This window comes from Theobroma cacao, chromosome 7 (genome assembly GCF_000208745.1).
Source record: "Theobroma cacao cultivar B97-61/B2 chromosome 7, Criollo_cocoa_genome_V2, whole genome shotgun sequence".
Lineage (NCBI taxonomy): Eukaryota > Viridiplantae > Streptophyta > Magnoliopsida > Malvales > Malvaceae > Theobroma > Theobroma cacao.
In genome coordinates, this window is record NC_030856.1 from 2,384,834 (window position 1) to 2,404,614 (window position 19,781).

At 34.2% G+C, this 19,781-nt stretch overlaps 4 protein-coding genes across 5 annotated transcripts; 2 read left to right on the forward strand and 2 right to left on the reverse strand.

Moving 5' to 3' along the window:
• On the forward strand, positions 2,688-5,310 carry LOC18593557 (probable disease resistance protein At4g27220). Its single transcript, XM_018124181.1, has 2 exons — positions 2,688-4,591; positions 4,890-5,310. Exons 1-2 carry the CDS (start codon positions 2,688-2,690, stop codon positions 5,308-5,310), a joined length of 2,325 nt encoding a protein of 774 aa, XP_017979670.1.
• Positions 5,785-7,998, forward strand: LOC18604151. Its single transcript, XM_018124182.1, has 2 exons — positions 5,785-5,799; positions 7,243-7,998. Exons 1-2 carry the CDS (start codon positions 5,785-5,787, stop codon positions 7,894-7,896), a joined length of 669 nt encoding a protein of 222 aa, XP_017979671.1. The 3' UTR covers positions 7,897-7,998.
• On the reverse strand, positions 14,246-16,760 carry LOC18593558 (protein ACCELERATED CELL DEATH 6). The gene is made up of 4 exons (XM_018124183.1): positions 16,630-16,760; positions 15,800-16,395; positions 15,168-15,700; positions 14,246-14,959 (listed from the first exon to the last, which is right to left on the reverse strand). The coding sequence occupies exons 1-4, from the start codon at positions 16,758-16,760 to the stop codon at positions 14,246-14,248; spliced, it is 1,974 nt and encodes a 657-aa protein (XP_017979672.1).
• LOC18593560 (CRS2-associated factor 2, mitochondrial) lies at positions 17,696-19,715 on the reverse strand. Of its 2 annotated transcripts, none has more exons than XR_001928891.1 (5): positions 19,015-19,715; positions 18,622-18,749; positions 18,291-18,520; positions 18,043-18,170; positions 17,696-17,946 (listed from the first exon to the last, which is right to left on the reverse strand). XR_001928891.1 is itself a non-coding variant. In XM_018125248.1 (5 exons), exons 1-5 carry the CDS (start codon positions 19,481-19,483, stop codon positions 17,824-17,826), a joined length of 1,074 nt encoding a protein of 357 aa, XP_017980737.1. In that variant the 5' UTR covers positions 19,484-19,715; the 3' UTR covers positions 17,696-17,823. The 2 variants fall into 2 exon arrangements, 1 of the variants encoding a protein (XP_017980737.1); XM_018125248.1 differs by having other exon boundaries at positions 18,295-18,520.

The following is a 19,781-nucleotide window of genomic DNA, read 5'->3' on the forward strand; positions in this document are numbered from 1 at the left end:
AATTTTTGTATCCAAAATTTATCAGAAGAAATAATTAAAGTGTCAATTTTTTTCAAAAAGAGCAGAAAGACGATTATATTTCAAAAGAAGAAAGGGATAAGGCTATCCCATTGCATCCTTACAAAAACCCGCAGCAATCAAAACCTTGCAAGAAGCAGGAAGCTGTACACTATTAACACCTATACCATCATCCTATACAAGTTCTGTACAAGCTCCTGCTCAGAGGAGAAAGATTATAAAATATCAACCAGCAAAAGGGTCCAACAGCATGACAAAGGGACCATCTCATAAAAGGTTCATGAAAACAACAACTAAAAATCTGCATGAGAAGGCCAGGCAGAAGAAATCACAATTGGTAACTAGTAATTATTGGAAGAAGCCATTACTACTCCAAGGCCACCACCTCAGACAGCAATTATAAAGGAAAAAAATTTTTAGTTTTTTTGAAAAGTAAATTTGTCATAAATTGATGATGACATTAGTACATAATGCTGATCCAAGTCTTTAGCCTTGATAAGACAGAAGACTTATTTCAGTCATAATGACTAAAGATTGATTAATTGTTATAATCTTTTTAGTGGAGCAGCCAATTTATTAAGAAGAGTTCAAAGAATGAGTAGAATGATATATCGAGGTAAATGCAAAAGTCTCCATCAAGTTGGCTAGCAATCAATTAACCAAGTAAATGCTCTTGTTTTGTTTTACTATCATGTATGTGGGTGAGATTAGGCTACTACTTCTTAAACAAAGTGTGACATGTAATCAATTGATAATTACTCTATTTATTGTAAAAGGAGAATGCATTTCCATAGACAAAAAGTGAACCATGCTTCACGCCATGAATTGTGCAGCTAGCTGCTTATTGCTTACCTACTTTCTTTCAAGTGAGCTGCTGCTTTTTCAGAAGGAAAAAGAGTAAGTAATTGAAAAAATGAGGGCTTATTAAGGGGATAAAATAGAGAAAAGCCAACCGGAGAAACAATAAATGAAACAAACTTCATCAATGTAAAGCCTTAGCTTTCACATTCTAGCTGGTTATAATAAAAGAAAAGAGAATAATATTTGTTTATTAATTAGTGGGGAAACTCACATGGGACGACTATGACCCAAGTTGCCAATATTTTCCCATTTTTCCTATACCTTGTCTTATTACTTTGTCGTCATTGAGTTATCATTCAAGCATCTTCTTCTATCATCTCCACATCTGCGAGCTACACTATCCCAAGAGTTTGTTTGATATTTCCCTTGCTCTTCTTTTGACTCAACAAAACCTACTCTTTCATTTTATTTTCCTTGAGTTTCCCATTTCTCTTTCAACTCAAAGAAGGAAAACATCTCTGTTGTTCAACTCTGAAAAAAAAAACTGTTCTCGTAAATTACTTTGATTTGATCCCTGTTAGCTACTTTTCCTTTCCTTAATTTAGGTTTTCCTATCCCCAGAGTTGGTGAAGTAATTCCATCCCAATTGAGGTAAGCTTCAATAAAGCACGTTATATTCTCCATATTTAATTTTTTTATATGCTCAATTTCTCTTATCACTTATGTATTTGACTTCTTGATTTTCTTAGTTGTCAAATAAACTTAGTTAATTTGTACTTGTGTTATTAGGAAAAAAATTGAAATAAATAGACATTTAAATTTTGAGAAAGTATTTTATAGAGTAATAATACTATGATTTTACTCTAAAATGTAGGACATATGTCCAAGTAATATACACATGACCAGCGAAAAAAATTTCTACATATACAGAATTTTCAATTTCCAAGTTGATTGGTCGGCGACTTGTTCTCCAGTGTTTCACATTTTCTTTAAGGTATTGTTCCGAAGGTAAGGTACTTAGCAAATATTTCGTAATTGCTTTTGTTTGATTTTTTCCTTGCTCTTCTTTTAACTCAACAAAAGCTACTCTTCCATTGTATTTCCTTGATTTTCCCATTTTTCTTTTAACTCAAAGAACAAATTAAAGCATCTCTGTTTGTTTATTCTCATTGGTTTTTACTTCCCTCATTTTCTTTTAACTCAGAAAAAAAAAAAGAAAAAACTGTTGTGTTATATTACTTTCCTTTGATCCCTGCTACTTTTCCTTTCCTTAGCTCCACATAGGCCACAAACACCCAAAGCTGCTAGCTCTAGTATTTTGGTTTCTCTGCTTTCTGTCTTCGGAGTTGGAGAAGTGAAAAATCCATGCAGCTTTAGAAAGTCCATTCGAAGCGAGGTAAGCTTCTCCATATATAATTTTGCTATGCTCAATATTTCTCTTTATCACTTATCCATTTGACATCTTGATTTCTTCAGTTGGCAAATAAATTTAATTAATTTGCACTTTACTTCTTTACCTGTCCATAACACGTACATTTTAAATTTTAAATTTATTAGGAACAACTGATATACATATATATTTTAAATTTTGAGAAACTATTTTATAGAATCATAATACTATCCTTTTACTCTAACATGTAAGATATATTTCTAATTATTATACACATGACCAGTGAATAATTTCTACTTGTGTTGAATTTTCAATTTTTAAGTTGGTTGGTCGGCAATTTGCTCTCTTGTGATTCACATATTTTATAAAAGTATTGCTGCCAAGGTGAGGTACTTTGCCAACATTTCGTAATTGCTTTTGTCTCTCTGTGAAGCTTTTTACTCATCGAAGTTGTTTTTCAGCCTCAGATCATCAAAGAATGGCTGCTGAATTTGTTACCGCTGCTGCTGCCAACACGGTTGGGAACCTGGCAACAGGATACGGATCACTTTATCTCAGTTACTTTTTCCGTTTTGGCAAAATTGTCGAAGATTTCAAGATTCAGCGAAACAAATTGGAATTGAAAAAAGATCGGCTAAAAATTGACATCGATGAGGCCAAACGGCAAACAAAGGTAATTGAGAAGGACGTTGAGGAGTGGTTAACAGAGGCAGAGAAAGAATTGGGAGAAGCTCAGAGTTTGGAAGATGAAATAGAACGAAACAAGTGTTTCAATTGGTGTCCTAGTTGGGGCTGGCGATACTGCTTAAGTATCAGAGTAGCGAAGAAGACACTTTGTATCTCTAAACTTTTAGAGACTAGTAATTTTCAACGAATCGGCCAGCGTCCTCCTCTTCAAGGAATAGAGTTCCTACTACCCAAGGATCTCATGCGTTCCGAATCTTCAACGTTAGCTTTCAACGGGATCATGAAGGCTTTGAAAAGCGATGGTGTGAACATGATTGGATTGTACGGAATGCCAGGAGTGGGTAAAACAACTTTGGCGGAAGTAGCAGGGAAGCAAGCTATGGAACAAAAGCTCTTTGATAAAGTAATGATTGTTAGGGAGGTGTCCCAAAAAGCAGACATCAACATTCGAGAAAGGATTGCAGAACTCTTTGGTTTAGAATTTAATGCAAGTACAGAAGAAGGAAAAGCAAAAGAGTTATGGCGGAGATTAAAAGGCCAGAAGAAGATTCTCATTATTCTCGATGATGTTTGGAAAGAACTTGAATTGCGAAATATAGGAATTCCATTCGGTGGTGAACACGAGGGTTGCAAAATTCTTCTAACTACACGTCTTCAACAAGTCTGCAGTCAAATGGATTGTCAAGAGGAATTTAAACTGAACATTCAATCTGATGATGAAGCATGGGCTTTATTCCAAGATGAAGCTGGTGTAGAAGATGACTCTCCCACCTTGAATGTAGCCAAGGAAGTTGCTCGTGAATGCAACGGTTTGCCTCTTGCAATTGTAACTGCGGCAAAAGCTCTAAAAGGTAAAGAACTAAATGGGTGGATGGTAGCAAATCAACAACTCAAAGACTCAAGATATTCAAATAATGAAGATGTTTTCAGGGGTATCTATGCATGCCTAGAGCTTAGTTATCATTATTTGGATCAAGATAGTATCAAGCAATGTTTCTTGTTGTGTTCCCTTTTTCCAGAAGATTATGAGATTAGTATTGAGTTGTTGATTATGTTTGGAATTGGTCAGGGATTGTTCAATAATAATTACGTCATTGAAGACTTAAGGAAGGAAATTTGTCAAGCACTATTAAAACTGCAACAGTCGGGTTTGTTATTGGAAACTGATGATAAAAAATTTGTAAAGATGCATAATGTGGTTCGCAAATTTGCTCATTGGATAACATTGAGGGGGGAAAATATGTTCATGATAAAAAATGGATTGAGGGAATGGCCTTCGAATGGAAGTTTTAGTTGTTATACGGCAATCTCTCTATGGAACAATGAGATAGTTAATTTTCCTGAGAATATGGAATTTTCAAAACTCAAGACTTTGCTTTTGGCAGAAAAGCAGTCATTGCAAGTTTCGAGAAAGTTTTTTGATGGAATGAAAACTCTCCAAGTTTTATTTCTCCAAGATGTCATATTGTCGTTGGAAGCACTTCAATTCTTGACAAAACTACGAACTCTATGCTTTATAGATTGCAAGCTCGAGAACATCTCATCATTGAGAAATATGAAAAACCTTGAGATCTTTGCATTGTTAAATACTAATATTCATGAGCTACCTGAAGAATTAGTGGAATTGCATGGACTCAAATCACTGTATTTTTCTTGCATTGGACCCAGCAATGTCTCCCCTAACTTGATTTCAAGGTAATATTAAGGTGTGAAGTATTTAATTTTATGTTATTTATTTTTTCCTTTTTTACCTATTATTTACTTTACAAAGTATTTTGATTGAGTTTCACAAAGCTTTTGGTCAATCCTATTATTATGAAAACATTGCAACCTGTAGTACAAAAAGCAGCTTAAGAATCGTGCCATTTTGACAAAAAAAAATCATCAACAGAACTATATATATTATATATTACTACCACTGGAGTGTAGATATTTTCTCTAAGCTTGAAGTGCTATTATTGTGATAATAATATTTTGTATTTGTGTGTAACAGGTTAACGTCACTCCAAGAGCTACACGTGACAAATGAAAACAATGTTAACTTATTGGAGCCGAAATCATTGTCTCGTTGGACTGCATTAACACTGAGAGTTTCTACTGATCAATATTTCGAAGAAAACTGTGTGTTCCCCGAACTACGAAGCTACAATATAGTTGTAGAATTTGAAAATATGGAGGGGCTGACCTCGGGAACCTTGAGAATTAGCGAGCTGTTTTGCAATGTGAAAAGTCTTACTCTGACGGATATCAACATGGAACGCAAAAATAGCTACTCACGTTGCCTTGCTCAAAGTGTGATGCATCTAGAACAACTCAAGATATCTACATACAGTAAATTAGAACACGTCTTTGCGTTTGCCAAAGAAATGGTTGAGCAAGAGGTACCTCTTCTCTCTCCATTTTTCCTTCAATAATGCTCTCATCTGTTCTTTATTTAATCATTTTCTTTGTTAAATTATCAAATATATAAATAATTGCTATCTAATTCTTCTAAATTATTGACTTTTAACACTTCTTTTTTTTTTGAAATTTTTTTAAAAAATGCATTTCTTTCTCAATATTTAAATACTTTTTTATCAAGTACAATAAATTCATATTTTAGTATTTATTAATTAATATATTTTATATTTTTCTTTATAAGTGGAAAATCAATAGCTTAACGTTCAAATTTAACTTGTTTGAAGTAGAGCTTGTTACCAACATTGGAGAGTATATTGAAAGAACCAACTCAGGCAAGCTTACAAAGTTTGAAGGATGTAACAATTCAGAAATGTGATGGACTGAAATCTATCTTCTCACCTTGGCTTGCTCAAAGTCTGATGCATCTAGAACAACTTGAGATATCTCAATGCAACAAATTAGAACAAGTATTCGCTTTCGCCCAAGAAATGGCAGAGCAAGAGGTACCTCTTCTCTCTCCATTTTTCCTATAATAATGCTATCATCAATTCTTTATCTAATCATGTTTTTTGTTAAATTATCAAATATATAAATAATTAGTATCTAATCTTTCTAAATTATTGACTTTTAACACTTTCTTTTTAACATCATCTTTTAAAAAATGCATGTCTTCTCAATAATTTTTTGATCAAGTACAATAAATTTATAATTCAGTATTTATTAATTAATAAATTTTATATTTTTTTATTTGAGGAAAATCAGGCAGCATTACTCTCAAATTTAACTTGTTTGAAGCTGAGTTCATTACCAGCATTGGAGAGTATATGGAAAGAACCAACTCATCATGTAAGCCTACAAAGTCTAAAGGAAGTAATAGTTTATGGTTGTGATAAATTGAAATCTATCTTCTCACCTTACCTTACTCAAAGTTTGTTGCATTTAGAACAACTCAAGATATCTGCATGCAAGAAATTAGAGCAAGTCTTTGCTTTTGACAAAGAAATGGCAAACCTAGAGGTACCTCTTATCTCTCCATTTTTCCTTTAATAATGCTATCATCTATTCTTTATCTAATCATGTTTTTTGTTAAATTATCAAATATATAAATAATTAATATCTAATCTTTCTAAATTATTAACTTTTAATACTTCTTTCTACTTTTTTTTTAAAAAATATGTCTTCTTAGTACTTTTCTGGTCAAGTACAATGAATTTATAATTCAGTACTTATTAATTAATAAATTTATATATATTTTTTTTATTTGAGAAAAGGAGATTCGAACTCTACGTTTTAAGTAGAAAATCATGCACCAACCAATAAAGTGACCTATCAACATAGGATATTTTGACAAAAAAAAAGTAGTCTTCACTAAAGAAATTGGTCTGGTACCAGAAAGAAAACCTTTGAATGCAACAGCCAACGACTTCCACTGTAACCCACTTTAGAAATCAACGATGAATGGATACATTGTACATGTGACACATATAGCATGTTAGTTTGTGTGCCATTGAGCTATTGAGCCAAATTGTACAGACTTGACTAGTGCATGTGACCCACAATCTAGTCGTTACAAGTCTCCCTATTAAACATTATTAGCGAGTTTTCAAAATTTTAAGATCACCATGAATCCTCTTTTCTCTAAAAATAAATAAAAGAATAAAAGTGTTTGAACTTAGCCAAAATAGCATACCCCCGTTTCAAGATCTAATCAATGCAAAATTATTAAAGTATAAATTGCTTATAGCTATCTAATTACTTGATAGCCAGAGAAGGGTTTTTTTTTTTTTAATGTCTCAATGGCACAAGCAAACCCAATTAGAAACAACTTCAACAATTACGTATCTTTTATTTTCTTTGAGAGATGTGTTGAATAGATAGAATTAAAATGAAAAAACAGAAATAATAATATAATATGTAAATAGTCATTTTTCTCTCCTTGATCGCAGCCCGTGGAATGGGGAAAAAAGACGATGATCGATGCAGAGAGACGGCTTTTAGCGAATGCTCTCCTTGATTTCACAAACGACAGATTTGTGTTGCTCTCGGAGACTTGCATTCCTTTATTCAACTTCACAACAATATACAATTACCTCCTCAACTCCAATCAAAGTTATATAGGTTCATATGATGATCCAAGGAAGGTAGGCCGTGGCAGATACAATCCCAAAATGTTCCCTGCCATTTCCATAGCTCAGTGGCGTAAAGGCTCCCAATGGTTTGAAGTGACTCGCAGCCTTGCTATCGAAATCGTATCAGACAAAAAATACTACGAGATTTTTAGAAAATATTGCAGCCCTCCTTGCTACATGGACGAGCACTACATACCAACCTTGGTGTACATTGCTTGGCCAGAGCAAAACTCGAATAGGAGTGTTACTTGGGTAGATTGGTCAAAGGCTGGTCCTCACCCTGGGAAATTTGGGAAGGGAGCTATTTCGGAAGATTTTCTGAATAAAGTAAGGTTTGCTGGTAATTGCTGTTATGATGGGAATATTACTTCCATGTGCTTTCTGTTTGCTAGGAAATTCCTGCCAAATACATTGCAACCCTTGTTGGACATTGCAACCATGTTGTTAAGCTCTAATCAATTCTTGACATGAGTGTACCCATTTAATACTAAGCTACCCAATTGTATTTATAAGATTTTTTTTTTCAAAAATCTATTTGTAAGATTATTAGACTTTTAATATTCCATTTTTTTCGTTTTGATAGCTTAATAGAGAGGATTTATATTTAAAAAATTCTCTCTTCGAAACAAATGTGTGAGTTCTATTTAATGATGTTCGCTGTTTACAATACAATATAATTACAAAAAATGTAATTATTAAGAAAATAATAATAGTATATTTGTGTCTTTATATTTGTCACTTAAAGAGAGAAAAAATACATGTAGAGTTGAACTAGCAACTACATAATTGTATATTTTTTTAATCTCAGTCTTATGGAAACTACTACTTCCTAGTATAGAAATCATTAAAACAAAGAAAAAACTATTAAATGTACCTAATTGGTTAAATTTTTGAAAATTTAAACTTTGATTATTAACGTGTTTAATTTTTTTGGGTACAAAAAAGGTATCATTCGAACTTAAAATCTCTATTCATACCCTATCTTAAACTTATCAACTTGAGTTCCAGATCTGACGGTTGGAAGTCCTAGATCGGTAATTCGACAACCAACTCGAGCCGGTTCAAGGCTAGTCATGTCTCCGACTCATGGAGGAAACATGAGAAGGGAAAAAGGAAAAAATGTAAAAAAATACATTTTTATTTTTTAATCAAATTATTATTATTCATTGAACGGAAAAATAGTATTTTTCTTTCTATTCCTCATACATTCTTCAATATGATTTTACCAACCAAATTCTTAATAATATTTCTCATATATTTCATTCTATAAATTAAATTACATAATAATTATTTCCTTTCTATTCTATTGTGATAGAATAGTTTGTTTTTCTATTATCTTTTTATTTTATTTTGTGAACCAAATATGTTATAAGAAAAGTTATTCTTTTTCTATTTTTATTTTCACAAAATAGTTATTCTATTATTTTTTTATTTCATTTAATGAACTAAATGTCTTATAAGAAAAGTGATTCAATGTAATTAGAATTTCTTCTTCTTTATTATATTGATTTGAATTTATTATTCTTTTAGAAGAGAATATGTGCAATTAATATTAGATAATTATATATAATCAAACTATTCTCATCAAAACATGAAAAGAAATTAAATTTAACGATGGGATCATGTGCTACGGATGAGACCAAAACTATAGTTATGTGTAAATACTCAATATAAAATTATTTTCTTGAAATTATTTTTTATTAACAATATGNACACAAGAGAGAGAAATAAAAAGCGTAGCAGACGAACGTTGAAGAAAGAAATCGATAAAATTTGAGAGTTAGAAAAAAATCAGAAGCACAAATAAAAAAAATTATGACGAATGATTTAATTTATTTAAAATAATTTTAAAAGTATTTTTATCAAATAATGACTAAATATAACTAAAATTAATTAAATTTATTTTATTAATTATTTTTAACTTTTATATTTTTTTAATTTGAGGAAAATCAGGCAGCGTTACTCTCAAATTTAACTTGTTTGAAGCTGAGTTCATTACCAGCATTGGAGAGTATATGGAAAGAATCAACACATCATGTAAGCCTACAAAGTTTGAAGGAAGTAATAATTCATGGTTGTGATAAACTGAAATCTATCTTCACACTTGGGCTTGCTCAAAGTCTGATGCATCTAGAACAACTTGAGATATCTAAATGCGAAAAATTAGAGCAAGTCTTTGCTTTTGCCGAAGAAATGGCAAAGCAAGAGGTACCTCTTCTGTCTCCATTTTTCCTTTAATAATGCTATCGTCTATTCTTTATCTAATCATGTTTTTTGTTAAATTATCAAATATATAAATAATTAGTATATAATCTTTTTAAATTATTGACTTTTAACACTTTCTTTTTAACATTATCTTTTAAAAAATGTATGTTTTCCCAGTATTTTTTGGTCAAGTACAATGAGTTTATAATTCAAAGTATTTATTAATTAATAAATTTTATAGTTTTTTTATTTGAGAAAAATCAAGCAGCATTACTCTCAAATTTAACTTGTTTGAAGCTGAGTTCATTACCAGCATTGGAGAGTGTATGGAAAGAACCAACTCATCATGTAAGCCTATAAAGTCTGAAGGAAGTAAGAATTCATGGTTGTCATAAGCTAAAATCTATCTTCTCACCTGGGCTTACTCAAAGTCTGATGCATCTAGAACAACTTGAGATATCTCAATGCAAGAAATTAGAGCAAGTCTTTGCTTTTACCCAGGAAATGGCAGAGCAAGAAGTACCTCTTCTCTCTCGATTTGTTCTTTAATAATACTATCATCTATTCTTTATCTAATCATGTTTTTTTGTTAAATTATCAAATATATAAATAATTTTTATCTAATCTTTTTAAATTATTGACTTTTAACACTTCCTTTTAACATTTTTGTTAGAAAATGTATGTCCCCTCAATACTTTTTCGGTCAAGTACAATGAATTTATAATTCAATATTTATTAATTAATAAATGTTATATTTTTTTTATGTGAGGGAAATCAGGTAGCATTACTCTCAAATTTAACTTGTTTGAAGCTAAGTTCATTACCAGCATTGGAGAATATATGGAAAGAACCAACGCATCACGCAAGCCTACAAAGTCTGAAGGATGTAAATGTTCATAATTGTGATAAACTGAAATCTATCTTCTCACCTTGCCTTGCTGAAAGTCTGTTGCATCTAGAACAACTTGAGATATCTCAATGCAACCAATTAAAGCAAGTCTTTACTTTTGACAAAAAAATGGCTGAGCTAAAGGTACCTGTTCTGTCTCTTTTATTCTTTTAATAATGCTCTCATATATTCCTTTTTCTAATTATCTTGTCTTTTGTTGAATTTTCAAATATATAAATAATTTCTATCTAATCTTTTTAAATTATGGACTTTTAACACTTCCTTTTTAACATTTTTTTAGAAAAGTATGTCTTCTCAATACTTTTTCAGTCAAGCACAGTGAATTCATATTTTAGTATTTATTAATTAATAAATTTTATTTTTTTCTTTATGTGAGGAAAATCAGGTAACATTACTCTCAAATTTAACTTATTTGAAGCTGAGTTCATTACCAGCATTGGAGAGTATATGGAAAGAGCTAACTCATCATGCAGCCCTACACAATCTGAAGTACGTAAAAGTTCATAACTGTGATAAACTGAAAATTATCTTCTCACCTTTCCTTTTTCGAAGTATGTTGCATCTAGAACAACTTGAGATATCTCAATGCAACCAATTAGAGCAAGTCTTTGCTGTTGACAAAGAAATGGTTAACCTAGAGGTACCTCTTCTCTCTCCATTCTTCGTTTAATAATGCTCTCATATATTATTTTTTCTAATTATATTTTATTGAATTATCAAAGATATAAATAATTTCTATTTACTCTGTCTAAATTATTGACTTTTAACACTTCCTTTTTTACATTTTTTATTAAGAAAGTGCATGTCTTCTCGATATTGAATTACTTTTTTGATCAAGCACAATGAATTCATATTTCAATATTTATTAATTAATAAATTTTATATTTTTCTTTATGTGAGAAAAATCAGGTACCACCACTCTCAAATTTAATTTATTTGGAGCTAAAGTCATTACCAGAATTGAGCTCCATATGGGGAAGATCCAGCCATGTTGTTAGCCTCCCGAGTCTTAAGACTATGAGAATTCAGTGGTGTATTAAACTTGTATGTCTCTTTTCGCCTATTTTTGCTCAAACTTTGAAACATCTGGAAAAACTCGATGTACAGGACTGCAACTCTTTGAAACATTTAATCAAAGAAGCAAAAAATAGCGATGAAGTAGGTTCAGACAAAGATGGCAATCTTTTGTGGCCAAATTTGAAAAGTCTTGAGATAGCTAGATGCAAAAGCTTGGAATGCGTGTTTCCAATCACTTTGGCTCAACGACTTCTTAACTTGGAATTGCTTCGGATAATTCATTGCCCCCAATTAATCCATGTCTTCGGCATGGCAAAAAAAATGGATGGGCACGAGGCAAAAGAAATGGATAGGCACGTTATTGAGCTCCCTAAGTTAAAGGAATTAAGACTCGAAAACTTAGAAAAGCTGAGGAGCTTTTGTCCAAAAGACTATTTTGTCAAGTTCTCATCTTTGAAAGATCGCTTGCAATATTGGAATTAATGATTCATTCCCAAAATCAACAAGGACTTACTCCACATTCTCAGTCTCAGTTGAAGGTAATTCTGTTATATTTTTACTTGTTTCAATTTTACTTTTGGTTAATTGATTATTTATCTTAAGGACTTACTTTTGGTTAATCAACAAGGCCATGGATTCATTGAAATATTTCCAATGATGTCGAGGATTACTACTTTGGGAGAAGCTAATACTTTTGCCGACTCGTTGGCCAAGTTTGGTGTGGAAAGACAAGACATGTTCTTGGCTCCATGACAATGTATATTTGGTAGCCGAGCTTATGTTTTTTCTGGGGTGTGAGCCGCATTGGAAAGTTGCACATTGCTTCTTTGATGTGTAGGTGGCAGGGACGTGAGGGTGTTTTGGGTGATGCACTAAGTATGCCTATGATATATGGAGATTTATTGCTTTATGTAATGCTGTCTGGATTATTCTGTAATACGGTAATCACTTGGGTTATGGTACTGTGATGTTTTTATTTCATCTTGGCTTGTATCTCTGTTTTATTTGTTTTTTAAGATTCTCTATGGGGTTGGTTTGCCAGACTGTAATGTGTTTTTCTGATGGATTAATTTCTATGTACAAATCTTGACATTTTATTAATGAGGTTTTATTTTCAAGGTTGGTATTATTTGGAGATTTTATTATTTTGAAAGAAATAAAAAGTAGATTTTTTTTATTTTTACTATAATACGATATCAGGATTTGATGGGAGATCAATTTTTTAAAAAAGGAAATTTATTAACACTAGAGCCATTATGTCATCGGAAGTCTTTATATTAACTTTTAAAGACTTCTATTCGCATAAAAACATTTGTCTGTGCTTCATCCAACATGTACAATTATCACATAGTATTACCGCTCAAAAATCATCGGCAGCTTCTCATTCCTAACATGATCTAATCACTAGTATGAACTAGCTCTCTACCCTTTTCCCAACAGGCTCTCCACTCTTCTCATTTCTATGGACCAGGGGTTCACTCTTGAGGTTGGTACGACTGAGAACAAGTGAAGGCTTCCCTCCATTGTCTCTTCTACTAATTATCTCCGAATCCTATAGCTCCGTGAAAGATGTTCACTACTTGATTCCAAGGTTATTAATGTATATTAAAACTAATTTATAGCTGATATTTAATGATCTTAAATTAAGCAGAAAGATAATGAAAATTAATCAAAAAAGGAAAATTGATGGTGATAATTTTTTCCTTTAAATTTACTTAAAATTACTTGTGTCAATTCATGAATCAATTAGCTAACATTTCAACTATTAGCAATGCAGAAGATCTTTCCCGAGTTAGATAGAGATAGACAACAATCTTATTCTCTTTTTCAATTGGAGTTAGATTCTCAACAATATTTCATTTGTTTAGAGGAAATTCTAATTAGATACTTTTTTTAACATTTTTACAACAATTTATTGTAAAATGGTACTACTTGCTCTGTTTTAATTAGGAAAGGAAAAAAGTTGATGTTGATAATTATTAACATTAGATTTGCTTTATTCTACACATGTTGAACTAGTAAAGATGACTATTAAACGACTGTGCCTAACATCAGAATTCATTGAACTATCTAACTAATTTTAAATAATTAATTCTCGACAAGTTCATAGAAATGTCACTTTTAACACCAAATTTTTTTATAAGCCAATAAATTTCGCTTTTAATAAAAAAGATTCTTCTCTCTTAACAATCTTCAATATGTTACAACACCTCAGCACGATCATTGTTACAAACCAAACACCTCCCTAACCTAAAGTAGCATCCCAAGAACGCCTATATACAAGACATCGTTACGTACAGAATCAAATCTCCCCAGAATTGTAAGCCCTACAACTGTCTACACCTTAACAACACACATCCACAGATAGAAATAGCCACAAATTAACACAGCATAAAACACCTCAAACCACGATGAAACCATTGAAGCCATCAGTCTGCTCTAATCTAATTTCTTCTCGAATTCAATCTCATCACTCCTTCCTTTTGCAAGGCAGTCCACACACCAATATATTGTACTCATCCAACGCAACCCACACGCTTTGAACAGCATATTGAACAGTAAGTTGAAAAACATGACCTTTTTTTTCTTGTACATATTGTAATTCCTAAATGCTGAGGGCTCTAACTCGAGCTATACCAACTCTATCCCATGCTTTCTGTCAAGGAACAAGTGCAGTGGACTCTTGACTCAGTTGACCTCACCTCTTACACCTCTGCGTAAATATGCAAGGAGAAAATAACTCTGTCTTTCAACAAATATCTTCATCAATCGAAAAATAAACAGAAATGGATTGTCTTCCACTATATTCTGCCGATTACCAAGAGAGGTTTGAGACTTGGAAACCCTTTCAAACACAATAAGAAATATGGGAGAAAATATGTAAAGAATGAAAGGGGGAGCACAGCCAATGACGCAAACCAATATAGCCAACCATAGTGTCCTCTGCAACACAACAAATAATCCAGTCACAAAAGCTAGTGCCATTGCAATAAGTGAGATCCAAGTTAAGGCAATGGCGAAAGGAAGAGTATCCAAGAATGATTCAGTGTCTCGACGTGAAGATGACCAAAACACAATAACTGCAGCAGTAATAGATGAAGTCATAGCAACGGCATCAGAAATAACAAAGGCCCGAAAAGTTGATTTACTGATTAACATTGCCAAGCCCTTATCCGGACCATCATTTTCAAAACCACCAGGGATGGTAAAAACTGCGCTAAATGTGAATGTAGCTATAAGGGTTGACATCACAGATATTATTTGTGCCATTTCCCTACTCTTTTTACCATCTTCCTTTGGCTTTTCATCCTTTTCTACTTCTCCATAATCCAATTCAGTGGCATCCTCAAAATGAATAGCCTTTTGTTTATAAGCGCTCTTTAATGCTTTCAAGGTTAAGTGCTGCAAGAAACAAAAACTTTTACTAAGTAATACTAGTAAAATCTCATTTGCAAAATTCTCATAAAAATATGAAATAGCTGAACAACTTAAAACTTGATCAACATTCTTGACTTCTTTCATGAAATGAATTTTATTTTGTAAATAATTGTATGTTTTAAATTACATTTTTTTAAATTCAGTAATCTCTTTAAGAAATCAAGTTGCTTACCTTCTGTAGTTCCATTCCACGATCATCAGCCAATTTAACAATTACTATAGCAGTCCTTTTAGAGCGGTTGATTGCCCTGATTTCCACCTTCGAATTCTTGGAGAGAACACTCACCACATCGCTGTGGTAGTTGCGGGCCGCCAGATGCAAGGGGGTGTTTCCATCCTTGTCAGGAGAGTTAACCAAATCTTCCATCTCAGGTAGCTTCAGAATATATGACACCACACCCACATTTCCATTCTTGGCTGCAATATGAAGAATATTTTGCTGCATCATGTCAACACTCTCGATGGTTTCTGGACAAGGCTCTAGCAATGCTTCTATCAGACGTGTTTGCCCATTTACTGCTGCCAAGTGAAGAGGTATTTGCCGCTTTTTGTCTCCTTTGTATGCAATCAAAGGTTTTTTATCGATTAACACCTCCACCATTTTTTGGTGACCCAAGGCTGCAGCATAGTGAAGGGGAGTCCTTCCCCTTCCATCTTGCTCTCCAACGAGATCCTCTTTCAAAGTTATTATCTTTGTCATGATATCTAGCCAAAAAAAAAAACAGAGAAAGCTAGTTGGGTTAACTATATTTCTTAAAGGGGAGCGGAGGAGAGTGGTAAAAGGTGAATCTTTCAGGAGCTCACCAAAATCTTGCCTCAGGACGGCACGATGCAAAGGAGTTTGGTCGTCGTTTCCACGGTAATCAAGCGTAGATTTATTCAAATCTATGATTGCTTCTGCAAGTTTCGTAAACCTCATATCAATAGCAATTGAAAGTGGGGATTCCCCTGCATCATTAAGCCAGCGTAACGATAATGGATCTCTTTTAGCGAACGCCTTCACTACCTTAGAATGTCCATTCCTGACAGCACCATGTAAAGGGGTATTACCAGAATTATCTCTGATCCAACTGATGCACAGGCCAGATGTATCTGTCTTATCGATTAACAATTCAACAACGTCATCTCTTCCGGCCTTTGCCGCAACATGCAGCGGCGTTTCTCCCTTGAAATTGCTCTGGTGGACAAGGGAAGGACACCGCTCGATGAGCTTGTTTACCAAAGACGTGTGTCCGAATCTTGCAGCGAAGTGAAGGACCGTGTTTCCTTCTGGGGTTTTTGCATCTTCTACTTTCGCTTCATCATCTTCAATTAATGGCCGAAGTACTTGTAAGTTCCCTGACCTTGCCGCACTGAACAATTTCAGATTCACGTGCGCATCCATTGTTAATGACTTCTTTCTGAAAATCAGGAATATGGATACGGAGGTTGCCTCTGTCTAGGGTTAAGTTAATTTGCATATTTATATCAGTTATGGAACATGTACATGTATATATATACACAATTGAAGTATATTGAACTAGTTTCTAAATAAACCTTTTATTTTATTACAGTACACCCCCTCAAGCGATTGAAAGAACACCACAAGAAGTCGTGCTTGAAAGGATGAAACACTATACAATCAGGTGTCATACATGTCCCTTGGTGAGATCTCTCCCTTGACATTTAGCACAGGCAACACCATGAAACTTATATCTGTCATTGTCTTCTCCATCATCATCTTCCACACACCTGTACAGCCCATCAATGCTTTTGTAGCTGCCATCGCTAATTTTATAACATCTTTTATGTTGAATGTTATGCCTGTAGGACTGTGATTGATCGGAATTAGAAGACTAGGTATATGGACATATATTGTTTGTCTGCATTGTTCACGTGAATTTTTTGCTTGGTTTCAGAGTATACTTTCCATAGCGATAAGGTCTATAGCATATCATAATTAGAAGTACTGCATGTAAGATTTGGAACTCTTCTGGAGCTCTAGCAAGTGAAAATTCTTAAGGGGCAAAAAATGGAACATGCACACACAAAAAGGGTGTTGATTAGCTGCTAATTATGTAGTCTTCTAGGTTGGTTGCCTTGGTCTAGGATGCATTACCCGTGGGTCTGTGCTATTTATCTAACTCTTGAATATTTGATGTTTGATGTCTTTGGTCTGGTCGTTACACCATCTTGTAACACCTACTCAGTTCCTCCTACAAGATTTCTGTGGTAGCTGAATCTTTTCAATCTGTGATAGTTGAATTCCTCCTTACACAGAGAGATGAATGACTTGCCAATTGTGTGAGGATTCCGGGGAGTGCTGTAGTTAGTGGAGAATTATAATTCATAAATGTTGACACTGGGGCCAATATGGTTTGTGTCTCCTCCTAAACACAGGTCTTAAATTCTTAATTAAAGTATGTTGTGTGGACGATGATTGATTTCTGTTATTCCTAATCACAAGCGCTCTCTTTTGCAGGCAAAAGCATGAGAAAACCAGGGGTTCAAGAACTTTGATTCATCATGTAACGCAGATAAGGAAAGAGAGAACGGTATCTGGAAGAATTTAGCTCAGAGGAGTCTATGGTTTACTGTCTTTTGGGATCCAAGATCGCTGGATTAATGGATTATGGTCAGATAGATCAGTAGCTTGTCATATTGTAGATATTAATAGTAATAATGTTGCTTATAAACAATGTCATACAGTGATTAGGCAGGTTTTTATATTTTAATGCGGCTGAGAGGGAACTGTCTTGAATAAACAAGGATTGGAAGCATTGGAAAAGCTAATGAGCTAGAGATTTACAAGTAGCAATGATCTTGTCTTGCCTACATTGCAACCTCAACTAAGTATCCAGAGATTTCACATTGGCATCCGAAATGTCAGAGTTCAGTTCCTGATCTCTCTTTCCTCTCCAGAGTATAATCTGTTCATCCTTGAATAAAATAGGTACACAGGGAACCAAGTCCTGCATTCACAGGAAAAACAAACAAACCCTGGGAATTAGTATTGAACTAAAGAACATTAAAAGTTCTTTCAAATGCTTGTTAAGTACCAGCCATACCCTTAGCTTCACACCTATCCTTTTGCAGTCACTGGTACCAACATGGGTGCAGTCTAGTCTAACTACCTCTTCAGTCTGGAAGGCCTCCCTGACTCTTGCCACTACATTTACATACAGTCCATTCCTTGCTGAACATAAAATTGAACCATCAGTATTTACTCGAATGATCCATTGATATCATCAATCACTTCCTTTAAACCATCATTACCACAACAAGACCAAACTAGAAATTCCTCCAGGAAACTCACTTACTAAGTTTCATAATAGCAGGAGAGTGCAGTCCTCTGTTTCTCAGTTCCTTGGTTTCTTCAAATGTCAGGCCATCAGCAACATTCTTCACAAGCTTCGGATATATAGGAGCATAAGGCTTCCACAGCATAACAGGTATGACTGGTCGGTTCTTGGGGTCATAGTTTCGACCACGATACAGAAGGAGGACATTTATGTGGCGGTAGATGATCTTTCCCCCAGATTTATCCTACAGAAACACTACCATCTGGATCAGCTAATAATAATCCGAAATTCCAAAAGAAAAAAACACATCATCAAACCGATGGGAGACTGTTACTTAGTTCAAACCTCAAGGTGGAAGCAGACATTGTCCATGTCAAGAGTTGGCACCCCCAAACACTTGATCCTTACAGCTTCAGCCCTCTTCCAATGATTGTGAACGTCATCCAACATGTTGTGAGTGACTCCATTCTTCCCTAACACACACACATACACACACAAATCCCTAAAATCCCACCTTTCATTCCAGCAACAAGTAAAAGAAAGCCTAATGCAAGTAGATTCCAAGCTATTACTAATGAAGCTTACCTAGGTTCTGTCATTCCAGCAAAGTTGTTAACTTAATCAGTTCATATGAATACACCAGCAAACTTAACTAAATCATATAAAAACATGAAAAGCTCTCACTTTTTTATTAAAAATACAGACTTTCAAACAAAAAAATGGTGAAAAGAGAATTACCCAGATTGATTTGCCTATAACAATTGCTATGCCGATACTTTTCAACCAGCCGCTCAACTTCCTCCTCCGTGAGTGGCTCCCCCAGTACCCTCGTCCTCTCCTCCTCGACCCGACAACCATCTACTTCATCCCGGGCCGGAGCGGAAGTCCCAGTCCATTCCCTGTCAAGCCTGCCTGGCCCAAATGGAGAAAACCTTTTGGGTTCTCGGAACCCAATGGGCTCAAGGCTGGGGTCGGTTTCGGAGTACGAGTGCCTGAAGTCAAATGGGAGGTTTGACTTGAGAGGAGGAGACGGGTTTCGGTCGGTGGTAGGATCAGGTGGCTTTGGTTTCGGTTTTGGGGGTTTAGGGGGTTTGGAAGTAGGGGAAAATGGAGGGTCGTAAGTGGTTTTGGAGGGAGAGTGGGAGAAGAAACAAGAGAAGGAGCGTTTCGGTGGGGCTGAGAGTGGACGTGGGAGGAGTTTTTGCATTGTTTCTGGAAGAAGAAAGATTGGTTGCTAATGGCAGTCTTGGAAATGGAAAAAATGAGGAACAGGATGATTTTAAAACTAACTATTCATTGAGGGGCATTTTAGTGATTACAAGTTTCTTGATTGGTGCTCCATTAATTTTTTGTATTATTCAATTATGTCCCTGCTAGTAGCTGTATGCCTTTTTAGACTTTCTGCCTAGACCTGGAAAATGGTCAGATGAAGCTGCTTCCTAGTCTGAGTTATCATGTATTCCATTCATTGCAAGCCATTGTTCTCTCATTTAAGCTTACCATCA